The sequence below is a fragment of the Pipistrellus kuhlii genome, unplaced genomic scaffold, assembly GCF_014108245.1.
Source record: "Pipistrellus kuhlii isolate mPipKuh1 unplaced genomic scaffold, mPipKuh1.p scaffold_m20_p_11, whole genome shotgun sequence".
Lineage (NCBI taxonomy): Eukaryota > Metazoa > Chordata > Mammalia > Chiroptera > Vespertilionidae > Pipistrellus > Pipistrellus kuhlii.
This window is the reverse complement of record NW_023425416.1, coordinates 27715127-27735852: the sequence shown is the minus strand read 5'-3', so window position 1 is coordinate 27735852 and position 20726 is coordinate 27715127. Positions and strand designations below refer to the sequence as shown.

The 20726-nt window shown below is 47.4% G+C and overlaps 1 protein-coding gene across 1 annotated transcript in view; it reads left to right on the top strand.

The window, feature by feature from the left end:
• EPHB1 (EPH receptor B1) overlaps positions 1-20726 on the top strand; it is a 401650-nt gene that overhangs the window by 134338 nt on the left and 246586 nt on the right. Inside the window, exon 3 of the mRNA XM_036431378.2 lies at positions 6227-6908. Coding sequence (XP_036287271.1) covers positions 6227-6908 — 682 coding nt within the window. The remainder of the gene's footprint in view (positions 1-6226; positions 6909-20726) is intronic.

Below are 20726 nucleotides of genomic sequence, written 5' to 3'. Positions count from 1 at the left end.
AGATGTATGGAAGGCTAGGCATGGGAATATGGAGAGGTCCCCATCACAGTCTTGCCCTCAAGGGGCAAGTTCCCCTGAAGGGTTGGTTTGTGAGCCAACAGCTGAACTGAAGAAAACAAGGTGATTTTCAGGAACTGCCCAAGAGGCAGCTGGATAAACAAGTGTGGGGCATTAAGGAGAGGTCAGTGATGTACCCCTTGGTGGCTGCAGCCTTGTGTGTGGATGAGATCACGCAGGATGAAAAGTGAGAGAAGACGTGTGTGAGGGTAGTGCCCCGAGAAACCTGTGGATTTCACTGGTCCCAGACATTACAGAGTAAACATGCCATAGCTATAATGCCAGTGTTGCAAAGCTAAATGTATGGAATTACTTCGCTTGTTGAAATGAATAAATTAGTCAAAACATAATTCCCTGTCCTCAAGGAGCTCACAGCCTGGTATCATAATCCAGAGTCACACACAGAAAGCAATTAAGGAATAGTTCAGAACAGTGTTATTATCAAATGCTAAATTGTGTGGAATAAGTGCAATTATGTTTAAGGCATTCCGGAAAATGGTTGCTGAGTAAAAGCTGGGAAGGCATCGGGGAGGAAATGAGACTGGCGTCCCTACAAGGAGGGAGCTGTGAAGAGAGCTTGGCTCAGCCACCCGTCGGCTGCCTGATTCCGGGCCAGTTATTGAACGTCTCTGGGCCTCAGTGTGCCCATTTGTCAACAAAAGTTCCTGGTCAACATGATCTATGGTGGCTTCTAGCCAGATCTGTTATCCTCTGGTTCTGAGTTGAGAAGGAATGAGGGTGGAGTAGAAGAAAAGTGTTGGGGCCAATGAGAACATCAGTGACAACATCGAGGGGCAGAAATGGACACGGTTTCAGTGTTCAGATATGAGATGATATGGTCCGTGTTTGAGCCCCTGCCATCTCCTGCTTGGTCTGTTGTCATTAATTTTATTACCAAACAGCAGGCCAGAGCATGAGCCCAGGCAGAAAGGAATGCCAATACATGGCCGTGGGAATGCGAGAGAGAGGCCAGGTAGGAGGAATATTGTTCTGGGAAAAATGGCAAATTGTGGTGATAAATCTGGTGTGTAGGATATGGAAGGCATTTTTGGCCTGATCCTGCCTGGCTCCAGATTAGAAAATCAAGTGGTTTTTTGACTGGGGTTTTGGGCCTGAGATTCTGATACTGTCTTTGAACCACTCTCCTGATTCTTCCCAGACCCCCAGCATCAGTGACAGGGATGCTTCCTTGGCTAATGTGCCTGCTCTAGATGCCACCTTTGCCCCAACTTAGGTATCAGGTGTTCATCTACAAACCAACTAGACGGAGCCAATATTTGTCACCTGGGATACAGGTATTAAAGTGGTGAGAAGGGCATCCCTGGCTCAGTGGATGGGATGGGCAGGGGCACAGAGTTGCTGAGGGAAGGCTTTCATGGAGGATGGAGGCCACATCAGCATGTCAAGGTATGAAGGTATAGGCTGGAAGAAGCTCAGATAACAGATATATTGAGCTATTACTTACATGTTATAATATCTATGCATTTTAAGTGTATAATTCAACAGTTTCAGTAAGTTCACCCTCCCCCCCTTCCAAAAAAAAAAAAAAAAAGATTTTTCATGCCCATTTTTAGTCACTTCCCCTTCCTACATCCAGTGGTAGGGAAAATTAGTACTTTTCCATCTGTAGATTTGCCTTCTCTGCATATTTCATGTATATGGACTTATATAATATGTGGACTCTTGAGTCAGGCTTCTCTCATTTAACGTAATGTTTTAGAGGTTTATTCATGGTATTGCATATGTCAATAGTTCCTTCTTTCATTTATTTCCAAAAAGTATTCCATTATAAGCCTACATATATTTTGCATTCACTCATCAATGGACATTAACAAAGGGCGCCATAGTAAAATCCAGTTGAGAGCATCAAAAAGGGAAGGCTACCCCCAGGTTGGCATGCAGCATTGTCACTCTTACTCCACAAATCAAGACGTCCAAGAAATGTCCTGGGCCTTATTTGCTTTTTGTCAAATTATTTCAGATTCTGATCTTCCTATCCCACTGGCTAGTGAGAATTTCAATCCCAGTTCATGGCTTTTCTTTCCACCTTGACTGTGCAGAGCTCCTAGAGGCCCCACTCAGAGCAAAGCTGCCATATTGTCCATAGCCCTGGACCCTCAGAGGCCGGCCACCTCCAGGTGTCCTGGACATGCTTCAAGCTCCGGAGGTGGTGGTAGCCTTGCGTAGTAACTTTGTACTCCACATTCTTACCAAGACTTGATCTTTCATCTTTTTAAGTTTTTGCCAATCTGATAAGCAAATCACAGTGTTTTGTTGTTTTAATGGGCGGAGATAATTACAGAAAAGAACACAGGAAGCAATGTGTCAAATGTCTGAGAGTGGAGGCCGAGAAACTGCTACTGAATAGAGACCTTTGGGCTAGCAGTGGGTGTGTCAGGGGGATTGGGGGTAACACAGACCTTGGTTAAAAGAAACTGGATCCTGAATAGGAAATTGGACATCTATGGGGTAGACCAAGAGTGATAAATGTCTCTTTATGAAGAATCTAGTGTGGTGTGCCTGGGGACATAGCATAGCTCAAAGCCTGAGCTTTGAGGAAGCAGGATGCAAGAAAGAATGTTAAGGGCACACATAGCTCCTTGGATCAGGTTAACCCAGTCTCGCTCTGTTCCACCTTAAACTATCCCCTCAGCTCCCACACACTCAGCTCAGTGAGAACCTGGAGATTTTGCCCCCAAATATCTTTCTAACCTCCACAGCCTGGCCCAACCCATCACCATCTCTTGCCTGGACCACTGAAGTGACATCCAGCTGCCCTGCTCATGCACTCAAGCTGCACTCCTGCACAGTCTCTACTTTGCTTCAGAGAAATCTTTTGAAACCTCAGCTCTAATCACCTGTAGTTTTCCTCCCTGAAACTCATCCATGACTTCTAGTTACCCTCAAGGTGAAACTCAGAAGTTTTTCACTGGGGGGACACCTCCCTTTCGTCTTCTTCCTGCCACCTGCAGATCTCTATGACTCTTCTGTTAGGCAGTCTTCCTTCTTCACTGGCACCTTTCCCCATCACAGAGGCTTTGCACATGCTGTTCCCAGGCCCAGCTGCTCCGCCCCGCTCGGCCCCGATAGACACACACCTGGCTGACTTCTACCCATCCATTCCCTCTCCGCTCGGAGGGTCTTCCCTGACATTCCTCCATATATCAGGTACACTTCCTCTCCTGGCACCCTGTGATTTTCACTCACAGCAGTTAGCACAATTGTAATTATTTAGTTATTTTAATAACCATTTGTCTAATTTCTGTTTCCCTCACTAGATTATAAGCTTCATGTTGCTGTATCCCCAGTGGCTAATGGAATGCCTGGCATAAAGTTGGCATTCAGTAAATATTTTTTCATTGATGAATGCATAAGGGATAAAGCCACGAAACTGATGCCAAGTATCATAAACAAATAACAATGTTTGTCCCTCCCTGCTGAGATGCCTTTCCACCCTCATCTCCCTTTACCAAATCTTCTCTTTTTTTCAGTGTGCCCGATCCTAATTGCCTCTTGCTTGGAAAGCGTTTATACCTCCTCTAGCCCAATCTGATCGCTTATCTTTGCAACCCCTGGTAGCACCCGCTGGCAGGAGAAGAATGAAACAGGGAAAGAAATGAATGTGAGACTCTGTGATGGCATTTTTCCAAACACCAGGGAGTTACTCCCTTTCTCTCCATTTCTCTCTACTCCTTCCCTGCAAATATGCGGCTGTATTCCCTCTAATTTGCTTTGATCGCTCCCTTAGGAGTTGTCATGGAATCAATTAGATCGGTAGGATTTTATGACTCGAGGTCACCCAGTATGATTCCTCATTTTACAGATGAGAAAACTGAGGCCCAGAGAGGTTAATGTTTGAAACAATTACCTCTGTGGGGTCTTATAATACCAATCAGTGTCGTTTTCTAAGATAAATGTTCTCAATATCCCCGCTCCACAAGAGTATAAATCCTCATTCTGTCTATTTAAAACCTACTGGTGGTGACATTCTCAGTGCTAAGGTGAGCCTGAAAGGTGGGCTTCCTGTCTTGCTCTCACACTGCAGAATTGCATTAGTCTTGGGTGGGTCAAGGATTCTGGCTGGGACTGGGCCTCCAGACTAAATGGGGGCCACAGGCTTCACTTGCACATAGACAGAGCAGCCACCGGTTCGTGCTGAGACCTTTTGTAGCACAACTGAAATATGGATCATGAGACCTGCTGTGTTTAAACAATTACAGAGCAGCAAAATAAACCTGCCCTTCCCTCAAAGGTCACACGGGGTCAACCGGGAGAAAACGATTTCAAAACCGCCGTGAAAAGGGAGAGAGGTCTGAAAAATTTGAACAAAAACAACCGCCAGCTATTTCTTCTCCCTAATGTATTTGCTTTCTGGTTGCAGACAACCAGGCAAGCAGAACATAAGTTTAGCAAACACATTTAAATAGAACATAGCACACAGTCTTAAAGAAGGAATAAACAGTAGTTCCTCGACATCAGTAAGAAAGTAAGCAAAGTCCACATGAGGTGTGCAAGGGTCCCAGATGGAGCTCACCAAGGACTGCAGCGTCAGGAGAGAACTGCCCCCGAGAGTGCTGGGAGGGGTAGGGGAAGACAGGCCCTGGATAGCCTGCAGCTCAGATGCCTCCATGGTCATTTTATAGGCCGGCTGTTCCGGGCCAGCTCTCTATACCTGGTAACTAACTGGTTCATGTTTGAAAAACAGCTGTGCCTCTGCCCTCCTGCTCCTACAGGCAGTTAATTCTGTGCAAAAAGCTACTGTAGTATATTTCCCACATGCACATCATTGGCTTTTAGCTCTTTTAATGAAGAATCCTAGCTTATATATTTCAACTCCACACTGTATATAATAAGGAGTTAACACAATGTTTAAAGAAATAGACATGATTTGGTTTCTTTTATCACCACTACCAAATAGTCAAGGATCTTAATTTACTTTTTTCTGTTCACATTAGGAAGTTGAATTTCTTCTCCCTCTTATTTCCTTACTTAGCAAACACACTGAAGCTTCCTGGGAATACCCCCAATTCTTGAGATTGGGGTCCTGGGTGACCCCAGCTGCTTCCTTTCCCTGCACAGGAAGAAATAATGGCCCAGCAACTCTTCTTTGGCCCTTGGCCCCGAGGGATTCAGTTAATAAAGCCAGAACCTCATGGACCCCTCCCCCATCTTATTGCTTGTTACTGAAATAAGTTATTTGAGAATTTCTTTGACCATTCAAATAATTGCTTTCTATCCCTTCTCTTCCCCATTACTTCTTATGGTCATGTGATCATGGATGAATTATAAGATGTATTTTTGTCTGAAAATGGGTGATAATAGTATCTAGTTCTATTGGGAACTATTGGAAGGATTGAGAGATATCACTTACCAAATGCATTGTTTTTCTTTTTCCAGTTCTCAGGGCGCTAAAACGAGAGCTCTCTTTTCCAACGCAAAGCCTGGCTGTGTCTTTCTTATAAAGAAGCTTTCCTTACTCCCTAAGTAACACATTCTCTCCCATCACATCTTTGCTTGAAATGTGCGCAAAATGAAGCTTAATTTCCTCCATTAAGGACATTTTCTCTCTCAGCAGCCCCTACTCATACCAGTTTTATGGTCGATCTAATTATTTCAAAGAGTTGAAGTTATAAAACACAAGTTTATGAGAATCTAAATTTGCTGAGAAATTTGAAAAAGTTTCACATTCATATACTTTTCAGAGATAATAAAGAAGCTTCACCACAATAAATTAATTAGGTTTAGAAATTAGGATTTCCAAAGTGGGGGTGTCATGAGGTTACACTCCTGATATACAAAGTGGCCATTGAGAGTAGAGGCTGTGGGAGACTGTCCTGGCTGTCATGTGGGGCTAAACCTGCAGATTGTCCCCTTGGATGTGATAAGCCTTAGTCATAGCATGAGAGTTGTGGGTTAGATGAAGGGAGGCTCTCTAGAGTAAAGTCTTTTCTATTTGGGGGTGGGCTGCATATTCTGAAGCCCACTTAAAGGAGACCTTTATAAGCAAGTTAGGGTTATATGTGTTCATTGCTCATGTCAAACAGGTGGACTGGTGAGCTCCTAAGGCCCTCTTTCATTGCCAGGCTTCTTTTCTGACTGCCTTTCTGTGTCTTCTCACTTTCTATTTTTCTGTTTTTCCATGTGTGTGCCTGTGGACTGCTTGGTACAGTGGGAAGAAGTCAGTGGCTACGATGAAAACCTCAACACCATCCGGACCTACCAGGTGTGCAACGTGTTCGAGCCCAACCAGAACAACTGGCTGCTCACCACCTTCATCAACCGGCGGGGGGCCCATCGCATCTACACGGAAATGCGATTCACTGTGAGAGACTGCAGCAGCCTCCCCAACGTCCCAGGCTCCTGCAAAGAGACCTTCAACTTGTATTACTATGAAACTGACTCCGTCATTGCCACCAAGAAGTCAGCCTTCTGGTCCGAGGCCCCCTACCTCAAAGTAGACACCATTGCTGCGGACGAGAGCTTCTCCCAGGTGGACTTCGGGGGAAGGTTGATGAAAGTCAACACGGAAGTCAGGAGCTTTGGGCCTCTTACTCGAAATGGTTTTTACCTCGCTTTTCAGGATTACGGAGCCTGTATGTCTCTCCTCTCTGTCCGTGTCTTCTATAAAAAGTGTCCCAGCATTGTGCAAAACTTTGCCGTGTTCCCAGAGACCATGACAGGGGCAGAGAGCACGTCTCTGGTGATTGCTCGGGGTATGTGCATCCCCAACGCAGAGGAAGTAGATGTACCCATCAAACTCTACTGCAACGGGGACGGGGAGTGGATGGTGCCTATCGGACGCTGTACCTGCAAGCCTGGCTATGAGGCTGAAAACAGCATGGCCTGCAAGGGTAAGGTCTGAGACCCCTTGAGACCTCTGCTTCCTGCCCACTGGAGCAGGGCCAAGTCTTCAAGGTTTCCCATATCGAGCTCTGGATTATACAGGAACAGAATAACTCAGTGGCTCTTATATTATAAAGCTCTGGGTAACATTCCCTATGCTAGGCCTGATGATTTTCTAATTGTGTCCAATCAGAACGTCCATATTAATGGTAGGAGAAAAGGTGGGAAGAATTCTAAATGATGGATAATTAGTTTTGGGACATTGACATATTCTCTCTCTCTCTCTCTCTCTCTCTCTCTCTCTCTCTCTCTCTCTCTCTCTCTCTCTCTCTCTCTCTCTCTCACTCACTCACACACACCCCTGCATGTCCAGCTCCATGTTCTGAGGCATAGATAATTTGGGATTTGGGTTGCCATGGGCAGTTCACTCAAGGGTAATTGAGAGATGATTGAATTTGGAAAATATTTTAGTTTATTTCAGTCCAGCTTTCACAGCACTCAACTTGGTACTGGACCCATGTAGCTCATTAACTCAAAGCCCTCTGGCTTGGCTGTCTTCCTCCAGGGGCTCAGTGCCAGGCCCTGGGGCAGGGATGGGCCTAGTTTTGGTGTGTCCTAGAAGGAGATGAAGCTGTTGGAATGGGTTGAGATGTTATCATGAGTTGAATTACCTTTGCTTCTGAATGTTACAGAGTGATGCAAACTTTGCAGTTTGAGGGGGTCATGGTGCTGTGTGCTCACATAGGCTCTGCTCAGTCCGAAGGAACATATGTCCAATAGGTGACAATCTGTGTGCTGAGCCGGATCTCGACTCACTCTTCTCTGGGAGTAAACAGAAAAGTCTAGAGCAAGCATGTCAGACTCAAAGGCTAACACGGACCAAATAAACGAGGCATGTGGCCCATGGCCCATGAGTTTGACATGCTTGGTCTAGAGCAGCAGCCGCCAACCAGTGGTCCGTGGACCTCTGGTGGTCCCTGAGGTCCGAAAGATTGGTGATCACTGGTTGAGAGTCTACAGCCTAATTGCATGGGAGCTGAACTTAGGGGAGAGAGTTGGGGAAGAGAAAACTGCTTTCCTTTATTAAGTTTCCTTTGTGGCCCTCAAAGTTTCAGACTCTTTCAAGAGCAAGGTCTCCTACAGGGACCTCGGAAATGACCATCTTGACCCTAACCTATCACTCAGTGGCCTTAGTCCTTCGGGGCATCTTGGAGAAAGGGATCTGTAGTTGCTCCTCTTTCTTTAACATGAGCCTCGTGCCAGTTGTCTTCCCTGTCATCCTCCCTATCCCATCTGAGCACCCGGCCATCCCTTGTGTTTCTACCTCACTCACCTTGCTCCCCAGGCACCTGCAGGCGAAGCGCCAGGGCACAGACATGATTGCTAATGACCATCAGCTCTGCGATCCTTTGGACTCAGCTAATTGGCTGGGCCGGGGCCCTCACATAGCCTTTCTGAGGCCTGCTGAGAGAGGAGAGCTGCACCATTGTGTCTTTATTGGATTTCTTGGTTATGGTACCCATGATGGATGGTGTGGAAGCAGAGGGGAGAGAATGCCAGATCAAGCGATGAATCAATGCAGACAGTTTTAAAACCAGCCTGGCCTGGTCCCACAGCGCTCCTCTTTGTCCCATTGGTTGGAGGAGGGGTGGGAGGTGCCCTCTTTGGCATTTGTCAGGGTCTGAGTAGGGACCTAGGCACCAGACTGTATTCTTAAAGGGGCAGGTGCAGCAGCTGCCAGATGCAGCAGCTTGCAACAGAGTGGGTGATGTCTCCAGGCTTCAAAGGGCTGCCATGCCACACTTGCTGGCTGGAGCCTCTTGTTTCTCTGATTATTTCCTGAGCAAAACGGCAGGAACCTGAGCAAGCATTGATTGGTTCTGATTTAATTGGGACTCTGGGAACAGGCTCATTTCTTTGGGCTAATTGGAACTTTTCTCTTTTGGGGAGTTGTGTCCATGCTGCTTGTCAGTGGTTGTCCTGGGAAGGCCTGGGGAGACAAATATTTAAATCCAGTGGTTTCTTTCCATTCTACCTCCCACCTCCAACCCGCTCTGGACTTTTGGGGGACATTCCTAATCTAAAGCTCTTGTGAACCTGACTTGATTTGACAAACTGATTCTCACAAACTCATTGGACTGTGGAGGAAATCGGGAGTCCAGGGCACCATCCCATTGCCATTTCAGTGGCATAGGCAGCCACGTTTTGGTGGCATTTCCAAGAGTGGAGTGTGGAATCAGGCAGCGTCATGGGTCCTGCTGCCCAGCAGCCTGGCTGAGCTCAGTGACCTAGACCAGCAGAGAAACCCCTTTTCATCCTGTCTGCACCACTTGAAGCTGCATCTTTGCCCTTGGCTTTCCTGGTAACCTTGATGGTTGAGCCAGACCCCGCTTCCCAGGGCTGAGAGCAGGTGCAGAGACAGTGGACACAGATGGTTATCTTGGGGAGCTCTGCACCCTTTGGTTTGAGATGGGCAGTGCATGTGGATGGATTTGTGACTGGGACCATGGTGTGTCTTCAAGGGAAGTTCAAGCTGTCAGGTAGGCACCGTGGCCATTCACAGCAGTCCTGGGGCACTACAGGCAATGCTCATGAGCATGGAGCATAGTGGATGCCAGGGCACTGTGAGTGAGAAGCAGGGAACCTCCATCAGCTGTCCTGGATAAAAAGGCAAGTTACTTTCTCCCAACACAAACCCGAGAATGGTTGCCCTGGAGCCAGACTGGCAAAGCCTGGATGATTCTGTGATTCACAGAAATGTCGATCTGATACATTATCTTTTCTGGATATTTGAGTGTGAGCCTTTGCATGGGTTGGTAGAAATCTACAGGTTGGTAGGAAGAATATTCTTTATATTATTGTTCTGGCACAACAGACTTTCATGATGGCAGGGACTCTTCTCCTGACTTTCACTTTGCATCTGCTGAACACCCTCTTGTCAGAGTCATGGTGACCAGTCGCTTGGTTGTGCAGAAGCACCTGGAGACCAATTAGGCAGCCCAGCCAGGGAAGAGTGGTCCGGCCCAGAGCTGTTTCTACTGTGAGGCATGAGGAAAGGAAGGGGGTGGGGGCAAGCAGAGGAAGCTGTGGGGAGAGGGATAAGGGGGGCAAGTGGCTCACACATGTTCCTGAGGGCTCCATGGCTTTGCTGGTCCCTAAGGCCTGTTCATGACTCACCCTTTCTGCACACACAGGTTGGACCCATCAGGCAGAGAATCCCAGCAGCCAGCTGACCTCACCAGTAACTCTGACCCCATCACTCATTTGTCTCTATGAAACTGTTAATTACTAGGAAAATGGCCATCTGTCCCCAGTTCCAGTTTCATGCTTATGGCACAGTGGATTAATGAGAAATCCTGGCTTTGTCCTAACCCTCCCCTCTTCCCCCCCACCTTTCCTGCTCAGGTTGATGGCTAAATTGATTCTCTGTGTGGGTCCCTATAGCTTAATTGTCTTTGAGCCAGGGAGGCCAATATATGGTGCTCTACAAGCCATCTCTGCCGTGGACCCTAAACTATTGTGAGCTGATGTTGGTCTCTGGGATACAGGAGGGGCTGAGATTGACAGTTGCTAGGGGGAACCTGACCCAGGCAGGCCCCTTATCTGTCAGTTAGAAAAGTAAGAACTATAGTATCCCATATGGGTGTCCAAGATAACGTCTCAGGTTCTGGGACAGTCTCTGGCAGCCAGATCCTAGCTGGAGCAGTGTGCCCATGGGGTTTGGATCTGCTTCTGCCCCTGAGTGCTCCCTGAGGGCATGGCTTGCCCTCCCAGGCATGGAAGGTCTTCTGGGGCTACCAGAATGAGCTGCCTCATTAGCCTTCAACTCTAGCCACTGTAAGGAGCCAGGAGATAACAATGCTATACATAACCATCCTCCCTCGCTGTGAAATTCTGGTGGTTTTTAGTTAAGTCCTTTACTGTGGACAGTCCTATCTCCTCTGCCCACTTCTCAGGGTGTGGGAAAACCAAGTAGGATAATGGAGATGAGACAGCTCTGTAAGCCAGGCAATGCCATGTGTTGCCAGGTGCCATTACCCTTAAGCTCTCCAGCACACCATTGGCCTCTGGTTACTAAAGGAATAAGACTCTAGAATGAAGTTGGCATGTGGTATTCCTACCCAGAGACACAGGTCGCAGGAGCCCTGAATGTCAGTCATTACCTACCTGCACCTGCTCAGGTCCAGCTCCATGACTGTCAAGAGGTGGCCAGTGAAGTCAGCATATAGGAGTGATCCACTGTCTCTCATCAGGTCAGTGGGTCAGTGAATATGTGTTTGAAAGGTGTGGCTCATGAGGCCTGCTTCGGGGCAGGTGGTCTAGGCAGGTAGTCTTTGTGAGCTGGAGGTCTGAGAAGCAAAAGAATATTCCCCAAGCACAAGAGGGAACATGGTCTTCTGAAGCAGTGATTCTTGATCAAAGAGTGGACTCGAGAATTCACAGGAAGGATTTTATAAATTGGCATCTCAGATGTCCCCTCTGAGACTGTGTTGGGTGGGTCTGGTGGGGGCCCAGGCTGATAATCCTGAGTGCTAGGTCCAGACTAGGACCTTCTATGTAGCTGGAGTTGAGAAGAAGGGGGCCTCAAAGGAGGTTACTGTAGGCGTCCTTGGGCTTGTGGAATGTGCAGAAAGGGTGGACCTGAGCCCTGAGGGGACATAAAGGGGTCTGGGAGCAGGGACTGCAGGGCAGGCTGGAGGCTGGTGGACTGATCATGGGTCCTGCAGGCCAACAGGGAGAAGATACTCAGAGCATCCCCGCACCTCAAGTAAGGGGTGGGGGCCGTGGGAAGACCTTGGGACTTTGATGAGGCCAGACATCGTCAACGTGGCACCTCAGCTGCTACAGCCTAAGAAGGGCTGAGGGAAGAGCAGGCAGAACAGGAAGCTGTAAATGGACTCAGAAAAGAGCAGCCTTCCCTGCAGCTGGCCATCACTACCTGTTTACTTGGGACTGTCCTCTGAACAGCAGTGGGTGGAGGTTACCCCTGTGCTCAAGGGCACATCAAACCTGCAGGATTCCTATGCCCTGCTCAGGGCCTGCCAAGCAGAGTTGGGGCTGAGGGTCCAGGTTCTGTACCCAGGAGTCCACATGGACTTCCCAGGGGTTCTCAAGTTAATTAGGACCAAGCCAACTCTGGATGTTGGCAGGCCTGGACAACTCTTAAAGCAGAACAGCAGTTCCTGTTTTGCCCATCTCCTTGTGCGTGTGTCTCCCACTCATCATGTGTCTCTCACAGCCCCAAGCTGGGCCTGAGTGCTCTGGGTCACTGCCTCCATGGTGCTCCTCAGGCCAGACCCTCCCTGCCTTCTCCTCAGAGGTCTCTTCTCCTTCTGCAGCTTTTTCTTCACTCCTCTCCTCTCCCCAGAGGGGACTTTTTTTTTTTCCCCCTGATAATTTTCCACCTACATGTAAATTCTTTCATGCCTGGAAACCCAAGGGACATTTTGCACCTTCCAACAGTTTTGGTGCCTTTGTCAACTTGAGCAGCCCAGATGAGACGATTTATAAGCCTGGGGGAGTTGAGATGAAAAATCTGCAGGATTCGAAGGTAAAGAAAAATGTGTCTAATTTAGCTCCTCTTGGAAAAAGAAGTTTCTAGGGTCTATTTCGCTCTCCCTTAGGGTTTCTGGTCCCAGCTCTGGTTCTCCACCTGCCTCCTCATCCTAGATGCTAAAAGAGAAGGTGGGACCCTGAGGGAGTGGGGAGCATGTGCGTGTGTGTGTGTGTGTGTGTGTGTGTGTGTGTGTGTACTCTGCTGGCAGTGCATTCAGGGGTACTGAGGTACTGAGGAATGCTTTCTCCTCTCTCTGGTCCTTCTGCAGTTGGCTGGTGAGAGAGAGGAAGGCCACAGCCCAGGCAGCCTCCTCTTAAGCCCCTGGGAGATCAGTTCTGCTCAGGGCCCAGAGCCCTGGGAGGCCAAGGTCATTAATACCACAGCCTTGTAAGATGAGCTTCATAATAGGATTTCCCTACAGGGTACTTCATTTACAAATCCCTGGGGCCTCCTCTGCTCCCCATGGTGGCCCTGCCCAGCTCTCTCCAGAGAGGAATCTGATGTAATTGGCCAAATGTAATGGGCTGTGACATGGCAGGAGCAACAGCAAACAGAGCTGGAAGGATGGCCCTCTGCCACACTGACTCCTGCATGCTGGGCATGGGGAGTCAGTCCCAGGCTCTGGTGGTGGCAGAGGATGGAAAGAGGACAAAGAAAGGGGAAGCTCGACATTGCCCCTTCTGCCTTTGAAAGAGAGGGGTAGAAGCACCAAAATTCCATTGGTGTTGACTAACCAATCAGGATTCACCCTGGCCATTGCTAGATTTACTGAGAATAATTTGACAATATTTTGTGCATGAGACCTCCCCTAGGTGGGGCGCCCATGACTTAACAAATATATATTATCAAAGATGACAATGAAGGTCATCTGGTCATTACTGAGATGGTGTGGGTAGTAAAAACATCACAGGCTGGCCATGTAGGTAGGGCCTGGTGCCACCACTCACTGCACCCTCATTGCCCATGAAGAGCTATATAGTCTGAAACTGTCCAAGCTAGGGTGAGAGTGTATGGAATGCTGAGAGATCATCTATTCTGACTGCTTCATTATCCATAGAGTGAAGGTAGCCAGAAAGCATTTCTGGGAAGCAGTCTAGGGAGCCCCAGCTAGTTGACATCACAGCTGGGATTAGAACTCAGGTCTGGGGAACCATCTGCCTCTGTTTCTTGGACTGGATGTTGTTGAAATTAACTGTCCTGAGAGGCAAATATGTATTTTCAGAAATATCAAACCTCTATCAGCAGTTCTCTCATGAATTCTCTCTGGTCTGTGCTGTCCCTTATTTTCCTTGGGGTCCAGGCACTCGCTGGAGTCATGCTGTGTGGTTGTAGATTTCCACACTATATAACACAGAGCTTGTGCCAACTATTACCATCTTCCATTGAAACTCTCCAGGATAAGTACTCTCTCCAGATGCTCTGAAATATTGACTTGCCTATAAGCCATCCAGAGGGTACATGGTGTCCCAGTGGATGACCCAAGCTCCCTGAGAAGGGTGTTGTCTAGGGCAGTGTTTCCCAACCTTCTCTCATGATGAGAATCACCTGGTGTTGTTAAAACACAGATTCCTGAATCCCAACTAAGAAGTGCTAAACTAGAATTTTTGGGAACATATAGGTAAAATTGTATACTTAACTAGTGCTCTAAGACAGATTTTATATACAGAGCACTAAGTTAGGTATGCAATTTTACCTATATGTTCTCAAAAATTCTAGTTTAGCACTTCTTAGTTGGGATTCGGGAATCTGTGGTTTAACAACTCCACCAGGTGATTCTCATCATGAGAGAAGGTTGGGAAACACTGGTCTAGGGCTCTGTGCTTGCAGAAAAGGCCCAAGGGAAGGTGGCCAGGCTGCAGGTTGGAGGCCTGGCTTTGGCTGTCTAATTCTCATCGAGGACCAGCAAGGGCCTCTAGGGCTGAATCCCAGCTCAGGCAGCGCTGTGGTCAGACTTGCCCCTTTTGCTTTTTTGTCCTTGTCTCTTTCTGGAGCTGGGTAGTTTCCTTCCTCAGAACTTGAGCACAAACATCTATATGTACCAACTTTCTTTCCTGGTTTGAAGCATGGAGATGAGAAGTCATATTGAGTTGGAGCCTGACTGGAGTGGGTCCTTTAGTTCTGGGCCCCAGGGAATTCTGAGGGTATGAGTTCCGTTTCCACTGCTTGTGGCCATGGACAAGCTGGGCTGACAGTGCCCAGTGCTCCTGGACTTCAGTTGTCCCTCAAGGCAGTGTGGGCAAAGAAGACCTAAAAGGGTCTATCATGTGCAGGTGGAGAAGGAAAGCAGCCCAAACTTGGGCAAATCACCAGGAATAAGCCTTATTTTGCCAACAGGGCTCAGACAGGGACATTAGTAGAGGGGCAGTGTTGGCTTTTCCCTACAGGAGGGGCCTCTGCCTGGAGATGTCTTGTCTACACTCTCCCTTGCTGGCTGAGCTAAGTGCTTGAGTTCCAGTTACCTGGGAAGGCAGCTGAGCCCTTCACTTTTGTTTGAGGGCCAATGAATAAGGCAAAGCAGGCAGATCCTGGGGAGATGCAGCTTACTACAGAGGAGTATGCCTGGGTCTGCTCTAAGATCTATGCCATATGGCAGAGCATCCTGCCTCCCTGTGTGCCTACCCAGGATGAATCTGCATGTTTACAGGTATGCTGGACTCATCTTCCAGTGTGCGTGTGTGTGTGTGTGTGTGTGTGTGTGTGTGTGTGTGCACATGCATTCTCTCGTGGACAGGTAGGTCAGGAGGAAATCAGCTCAGCCACATCAGGCCCTGGAGAGGCTGGTGAGGAGAAGGGAACACTGTGGGGAGCCTTAAGAGGCATTTTGGAACCACAGGACAGAAATGCATGGACAGGGAAGGCTCAGCCCAGCCCCCCCCTGAGTGTTTCCATTGAGAGTAGGACCCAGTTTAGAAAAAGGGCTGGACAAGGACATGGCACTTTGGTTTCTGGCTTGTTCTTGGCCTTTGTCTGGAATAGACTCCCAACCCCATGGGCACACATTTCTAGTTGGGGCTGGAGTTCCCTGGTTTCTGGGTGTGAGACCCTTGGGGGCCTACTCTGGTCATGTCCCTGCCCAGTTCTGGCTCCAATTCTCCAGGCAGGATGGGTTCCACTCAGGAGTTCCTGTGCAGTGAGTGGTCCTTGTTTCACTCTTTCTTCAGGTACTTCCTGGGCACCTACTACTGCCAAGCCCTTCATACTGTGGACTCAGATTGAACACTCTGACTTCTAAGAATCTGCTACATTCTTAGCTCTTAGAAAGTGCTTGCAATGTCCAGAGGGCAAGGGGACCACATGGGGCTCTATGGACCCGGGGAACCAATGGAGGATGGCTTCTCCCAGCTAGATGAGACCTCTGAGGACAGGGAGTCCAGCCCCCTGGATGGCACTTTCTTTGCTTTCCCCCAGTTTTAGACACCTCAAGTGATGGGACAGTCAGACTTCCCGAGGCAGCCTCGTTCATATCTGAACCCTACTTCCCAGGATTGAAATGAATCAGGAGCCCTCTGCTCGAGTCACTGAGGTGGAACTTTTGTGCACATCTCTCACATCCCAAGTTACCTTTTGTTTTTATTATTTTTAAAAATATTTTGGGTCTTGCCGGTGTGGCTCAGTGTTTGAGCATTGACCTATGAACCAAGAAGTCTTGGTTTGATTCCCATTCAGGGCATATGCGTTGGTTATGGGCTCAATCCCCAGTGTGGGGCAAGCAGGAAGCAACTGATTAGTTATTCTCTCTCACCACTGATGTATGTATCTCTCTCTCTCTCTCTCTCTCTCTCTCTCTCTCTCTCTCTCCCTTCCTCTCTGAAATCAATACAAATATATTTTAAAACATATTTTGAATAGTTAATGCATAGACAAAGTAAATTTCCCTTCCACTCTGGTCCTCACCAGGGTCCCACACAGTTACATTTTCTGACAGGCTCTTGCAGAGAGGGTGCAAGTATTTGCACACTCAAAATATAGACATACCTTTCTCCCACCTGCACTGGGGCAAAATGCACAGGGTTTTCACCTAGTTCCCCCACCCCCTTTCTCACTCAGCAATGAAGGTTTACAGTAATTGGGTTTTACTACACAGAAATCTGTCTCATTCATTCCAATGATTGTTAGTATTCCATTGGATGGACGTACTTTTATTTAATTGGTCCTTCATTTATGTACATTTAGGTTGTTTCCTGTTTCTTTATTTCTAAACAATGTTTCAACAAACATCTGTGTGCATTCATCTTCGCACTTAAGTGTGAGCATATGTGTGAGACAAATTTATTAATTTATTCAATGAATATGTATTGAGGACTTTCTATGTGCCAAAGCGCTTTTCTAACAGCTAAGGATGAATAGATTTTTAGAAGTAAAAGTGCTGAATCAGAGTATATAAATATTTAATTTTGATGGATATTCCCAAGTGGTCCCCCGACAAAGGCATTTTCTTCCAATTTTTGCTCCCACCAACAGTGTAAGAGTTCCTATTCCCTGTCCCTTTGCCAAGATAATAAAATATCAATCATTTTTATCTTTGCAAATCTGAGAGATGAAAACCAGCATCCCATTGCAGTTTCAATTTGCCTTTGTCTTACTATGAGGGCCACTGAAACATGGCAGAGTTCCATGAGTTGCCCTGCTCAGGAGTTGAGGCACAAGCTTTCCTATAAAACACATCATTAAGTCAGGTAATTTGCATGTTGCAGGAAGTTTGGCATTTTCTTAGTCCTTGATGTAGTCCACTCTTCATTTGCTTCTCTCCCCATCCCCTCCTGCCCTGCAATCCACCATTTATATGTTCTTTATCCATCTGTCTCACAGGGTATTTTTGGTATATGCCATGCACCCATTTTGGCATTTTTCAGAGTGTGGTAGGTGAAGGGTCCACAGATAGGACAGGACAAGAGCAGGTACTGGGGCGGAAAGGCCATGCCATTCTCGTGGTCCATCAGGAAAGCTGGCCCAGCCTCGTTTAGTGGGAAACACACCTGGCTTACCCATCCTCCCTTTCCTGCCCCACGGCCTATTCTGGGCTCCCTGCTCTGCCCCTCACATTTCTCAGCTCTTTGGCTCAGTCTCACATCTCCATTTAACTCTCCCAGCTTACCTCTGAGGCCTGAGGCCTCACCTCGCCCTGGTGACTCCCATTCTTGTCACCAGCCCTTAGCCCTCCCTCCTCCCTCAAGCCTCCTCTTCATATCTTCTGCACAAACATACTCTCACCAGACCTGCCATCCCTTCCCCAGCCTCCCTGAATCAGTGTCAGCCCCATCCTTGACTAGTATGCCCCAGCCAGAAGCACACACCTTCCCACAGCCCTGAGTGTTGTCTTAACCCTGGATTGCTGCCCACTGCCTCCATTCTTTTTATTTTTGTCTTCTAACTCTGCAACAATTCGATCTGTCTGGGCCATAGACTTCCTACCTCTCTTACTTGCCTTAGTTTTTCTCTCTCTCTCCTCTTGTCTCTGCTCCTCTCCTGTCTTCTCCCCTCCCTTCCCCTTTCTTCTTTCCTCCCTTCCTCTCTTCCTTCTTTCCATTAAGGTAAACATATTCAACTTAAAAAAAAAAGAGTCAACTTAAAGAAAAACAACAAATTAAAACTCTGGTGTTTAGATTTGGCAAAAAAGCAATCAAGATAACATGCAATGACTGATGTTTGGAGAGAATGCTGACTTACCCTGTTTACCTGGGCTAAGGAGGCAGTCCCATGCTTCCTTGTCAGATCATGTTAATGGTTATAATGTGGATATGGAGCGAATGTTCCTGGACTGGCTTCCAGCTTGCATGGCTGTCATTTATGAAGCACTCATCACATACCAGATGCTTTGCCAAATTCTTTTCTTACACCCTCTCTTAAATCCTCACAATAGCCCTATCAGGTTCACAAGACTACGATCCTCGTTTTTTAATGGAAGATACTGAGGCACAGAGAACTCAAGTAACATTGCCAAGGTCATACAACGTAGGACTCCGAGGCCCGGCTAGTAAACGGCATGCACCTACTTTGGCATTTTCAGAGTGCGATAGGGGTAGGGTCTGCAGATAGGACAGGACAGGAGCAGGTACTAGTGCTGAAAGGCCTTACTTTACTCCTTCCCAGCTGGAGAAGGGCAGGATTCACATAGGGCCACATCAATGATTTGTGATGGGAGCTGAGCCTTCAGCATCCCATTTGGGCTGAGATGGAAGCCACTGGAGTTTGATCTGCATTTCCAATTGGCTAGTGATCAGGTAGACTTGAAGTTCATGGAGTGACCATGCTCATGGGCAAGAATGAATTGAAGGTACAGTTGAACCACCCCCACCTCCACCTCCATCGTCAGCCTGACTCTCGGTCTTATTCTCCCCTCCCCGCTCCGCATAGGCAGGGCCACGCCTGATGCTTCTCTGCATCCCTAATGCTTGCTCTGGGCCATCTGTTAAATGAGAACAAAACAAAACACACTCAAAACAAAATTTGTGGAAGCAGGATGTGAGCTGAGCAGGAAGAGAGGCTTTGCATTAGGATGTGTGAGAAAACTTCCCAGTAGCATGGAGTAGTGTAAACTCCAAAGAAACCAGCCGAGAACCGGGTGTGAGACTGCTGACAGGGCATGCACTAGCAGAGGTGGTGATGGCAGGACCAGATGGAGGAAGTAACGGGTGATGGCAGAGGCCTTGTTTGTCTGTTGTCCCATCGAGTGACACATTGTGCACGCACACAGAACAAAGTCAACAGAATGGTCGCAAGCCCATGCGTCATGAAACCCTTTCACTAAAGGTTGGTGGTGATGTCTCAGTTTGACAGAGGACATAAGGTCAGAGCCATGTGTGTATTCCAAATGGAAAATGACAATCTGCTCTCTGCACAAGATGCGTAGAGCTTTTCATTGAAATTATATGGAATATGCAAGAACTCTGCCAAATCATGGACTTGGCCAAAATTTTGCCTCTTCTGGGAATTAGGTTATGTGAGGGTTTCTATTTGGTTTCTGAGTTTGTCACACACATGGCTACATTTGAATGTGGAGACCCTTGTCACATGGGGCTTTTCTTTTCTCACTGGTTCTGTTTGCCTGCCCCTCTGTGTCTTTGGCCAGATTTGTCTTATTATCTTGTCTGTCTTCTCTCTAGACTTGCTTCGAACAGAGAAAAGAGAGAAAGCACATTCCATTGGTAGGATTTTAATGAATGGGATGGCTATTTCCATTCATTGTTTTTATTTTTTTTTCCTAGGAAACTGTCTCGATGCAAATTGCAATAAAAATGAATTCTTTCATGTAGCAAAATACAGGAAATCAATGTTTATCATTGAAATCAATTGCAAATATTACAAAAGTAATTCTTGTCATCAAAATTAATATATAATCACACATGTTGATAATAAGATCATTTATTAAAAAGAACAATAGCTCCCCCCCAAAGTATCTCTGTAGAATGCCCTGCTTCTTTGTGCTTATTTCTTATTTTTTCTAAAGCATTTTCTGCTTCTTTCAGCTGCTTCTACCCCATTCTCAGTTATTCTTGGCTTATGAGAATTCTTTCAAGCTTCCTTTTTCCCCCTAACATATTTTAAACCTTTCAATGCAGCTACTAGTTAAAGACCAGTAACCAAAGCTGTTCACTGTTGAATTTAACACACCCAATCAGAGTGACAACACCCTTCTCTCTTTGAGGCAATCTCTGCCCACCTATCTGCCCACTTCCTAAGAATTTCCTCTAATTAAAACTCAGTTATTTGGGAGCGTGTTTCATCTTTGGGGATTGGCCTTCCCACTTCCCTTTCCTCTGAATCCCACCACGGTGTGCTTACTGCCTCCCCCTGGGCACCTGGAGAGCCCCTGTGAACCAACAATGCCAAAGAAGCAGCAGATTCCCTCCGCCCTGATGGCTTTCTGCAGCCCTGGTGGCAGTGGATTTACTACCCAGAGAGCTGATAGTATCAGCACACAAGCCAATTGAACACCATACACCCACTGCTTCTTGACCCAGGAGGTGGCTACCCCTGGACATCCCAGGGGCTAATGGCCTCAGTTCTCTCTCTACCCTGGCTTCCCCCAGAGGCCAGGCATCTCCAGGCCTTCCCCCCACACTCTCCTTTCCTGCCTGTAGCTGTGTGCTGAGACCACAAAGGGCTCTGTAGACAGACATTGTGTGCTGTTTGCCAACATGGGGGCCGGGGTACACAGAGGGGGTGAGGGAGAAGCCATCTGCTCTCTCCTTTCACACCGACCTTTGCTTTCTCCCTTTCACTCTCCCCCTGATCTCTGTCTTTGAATGTGCATACAAAAATAAAAAAG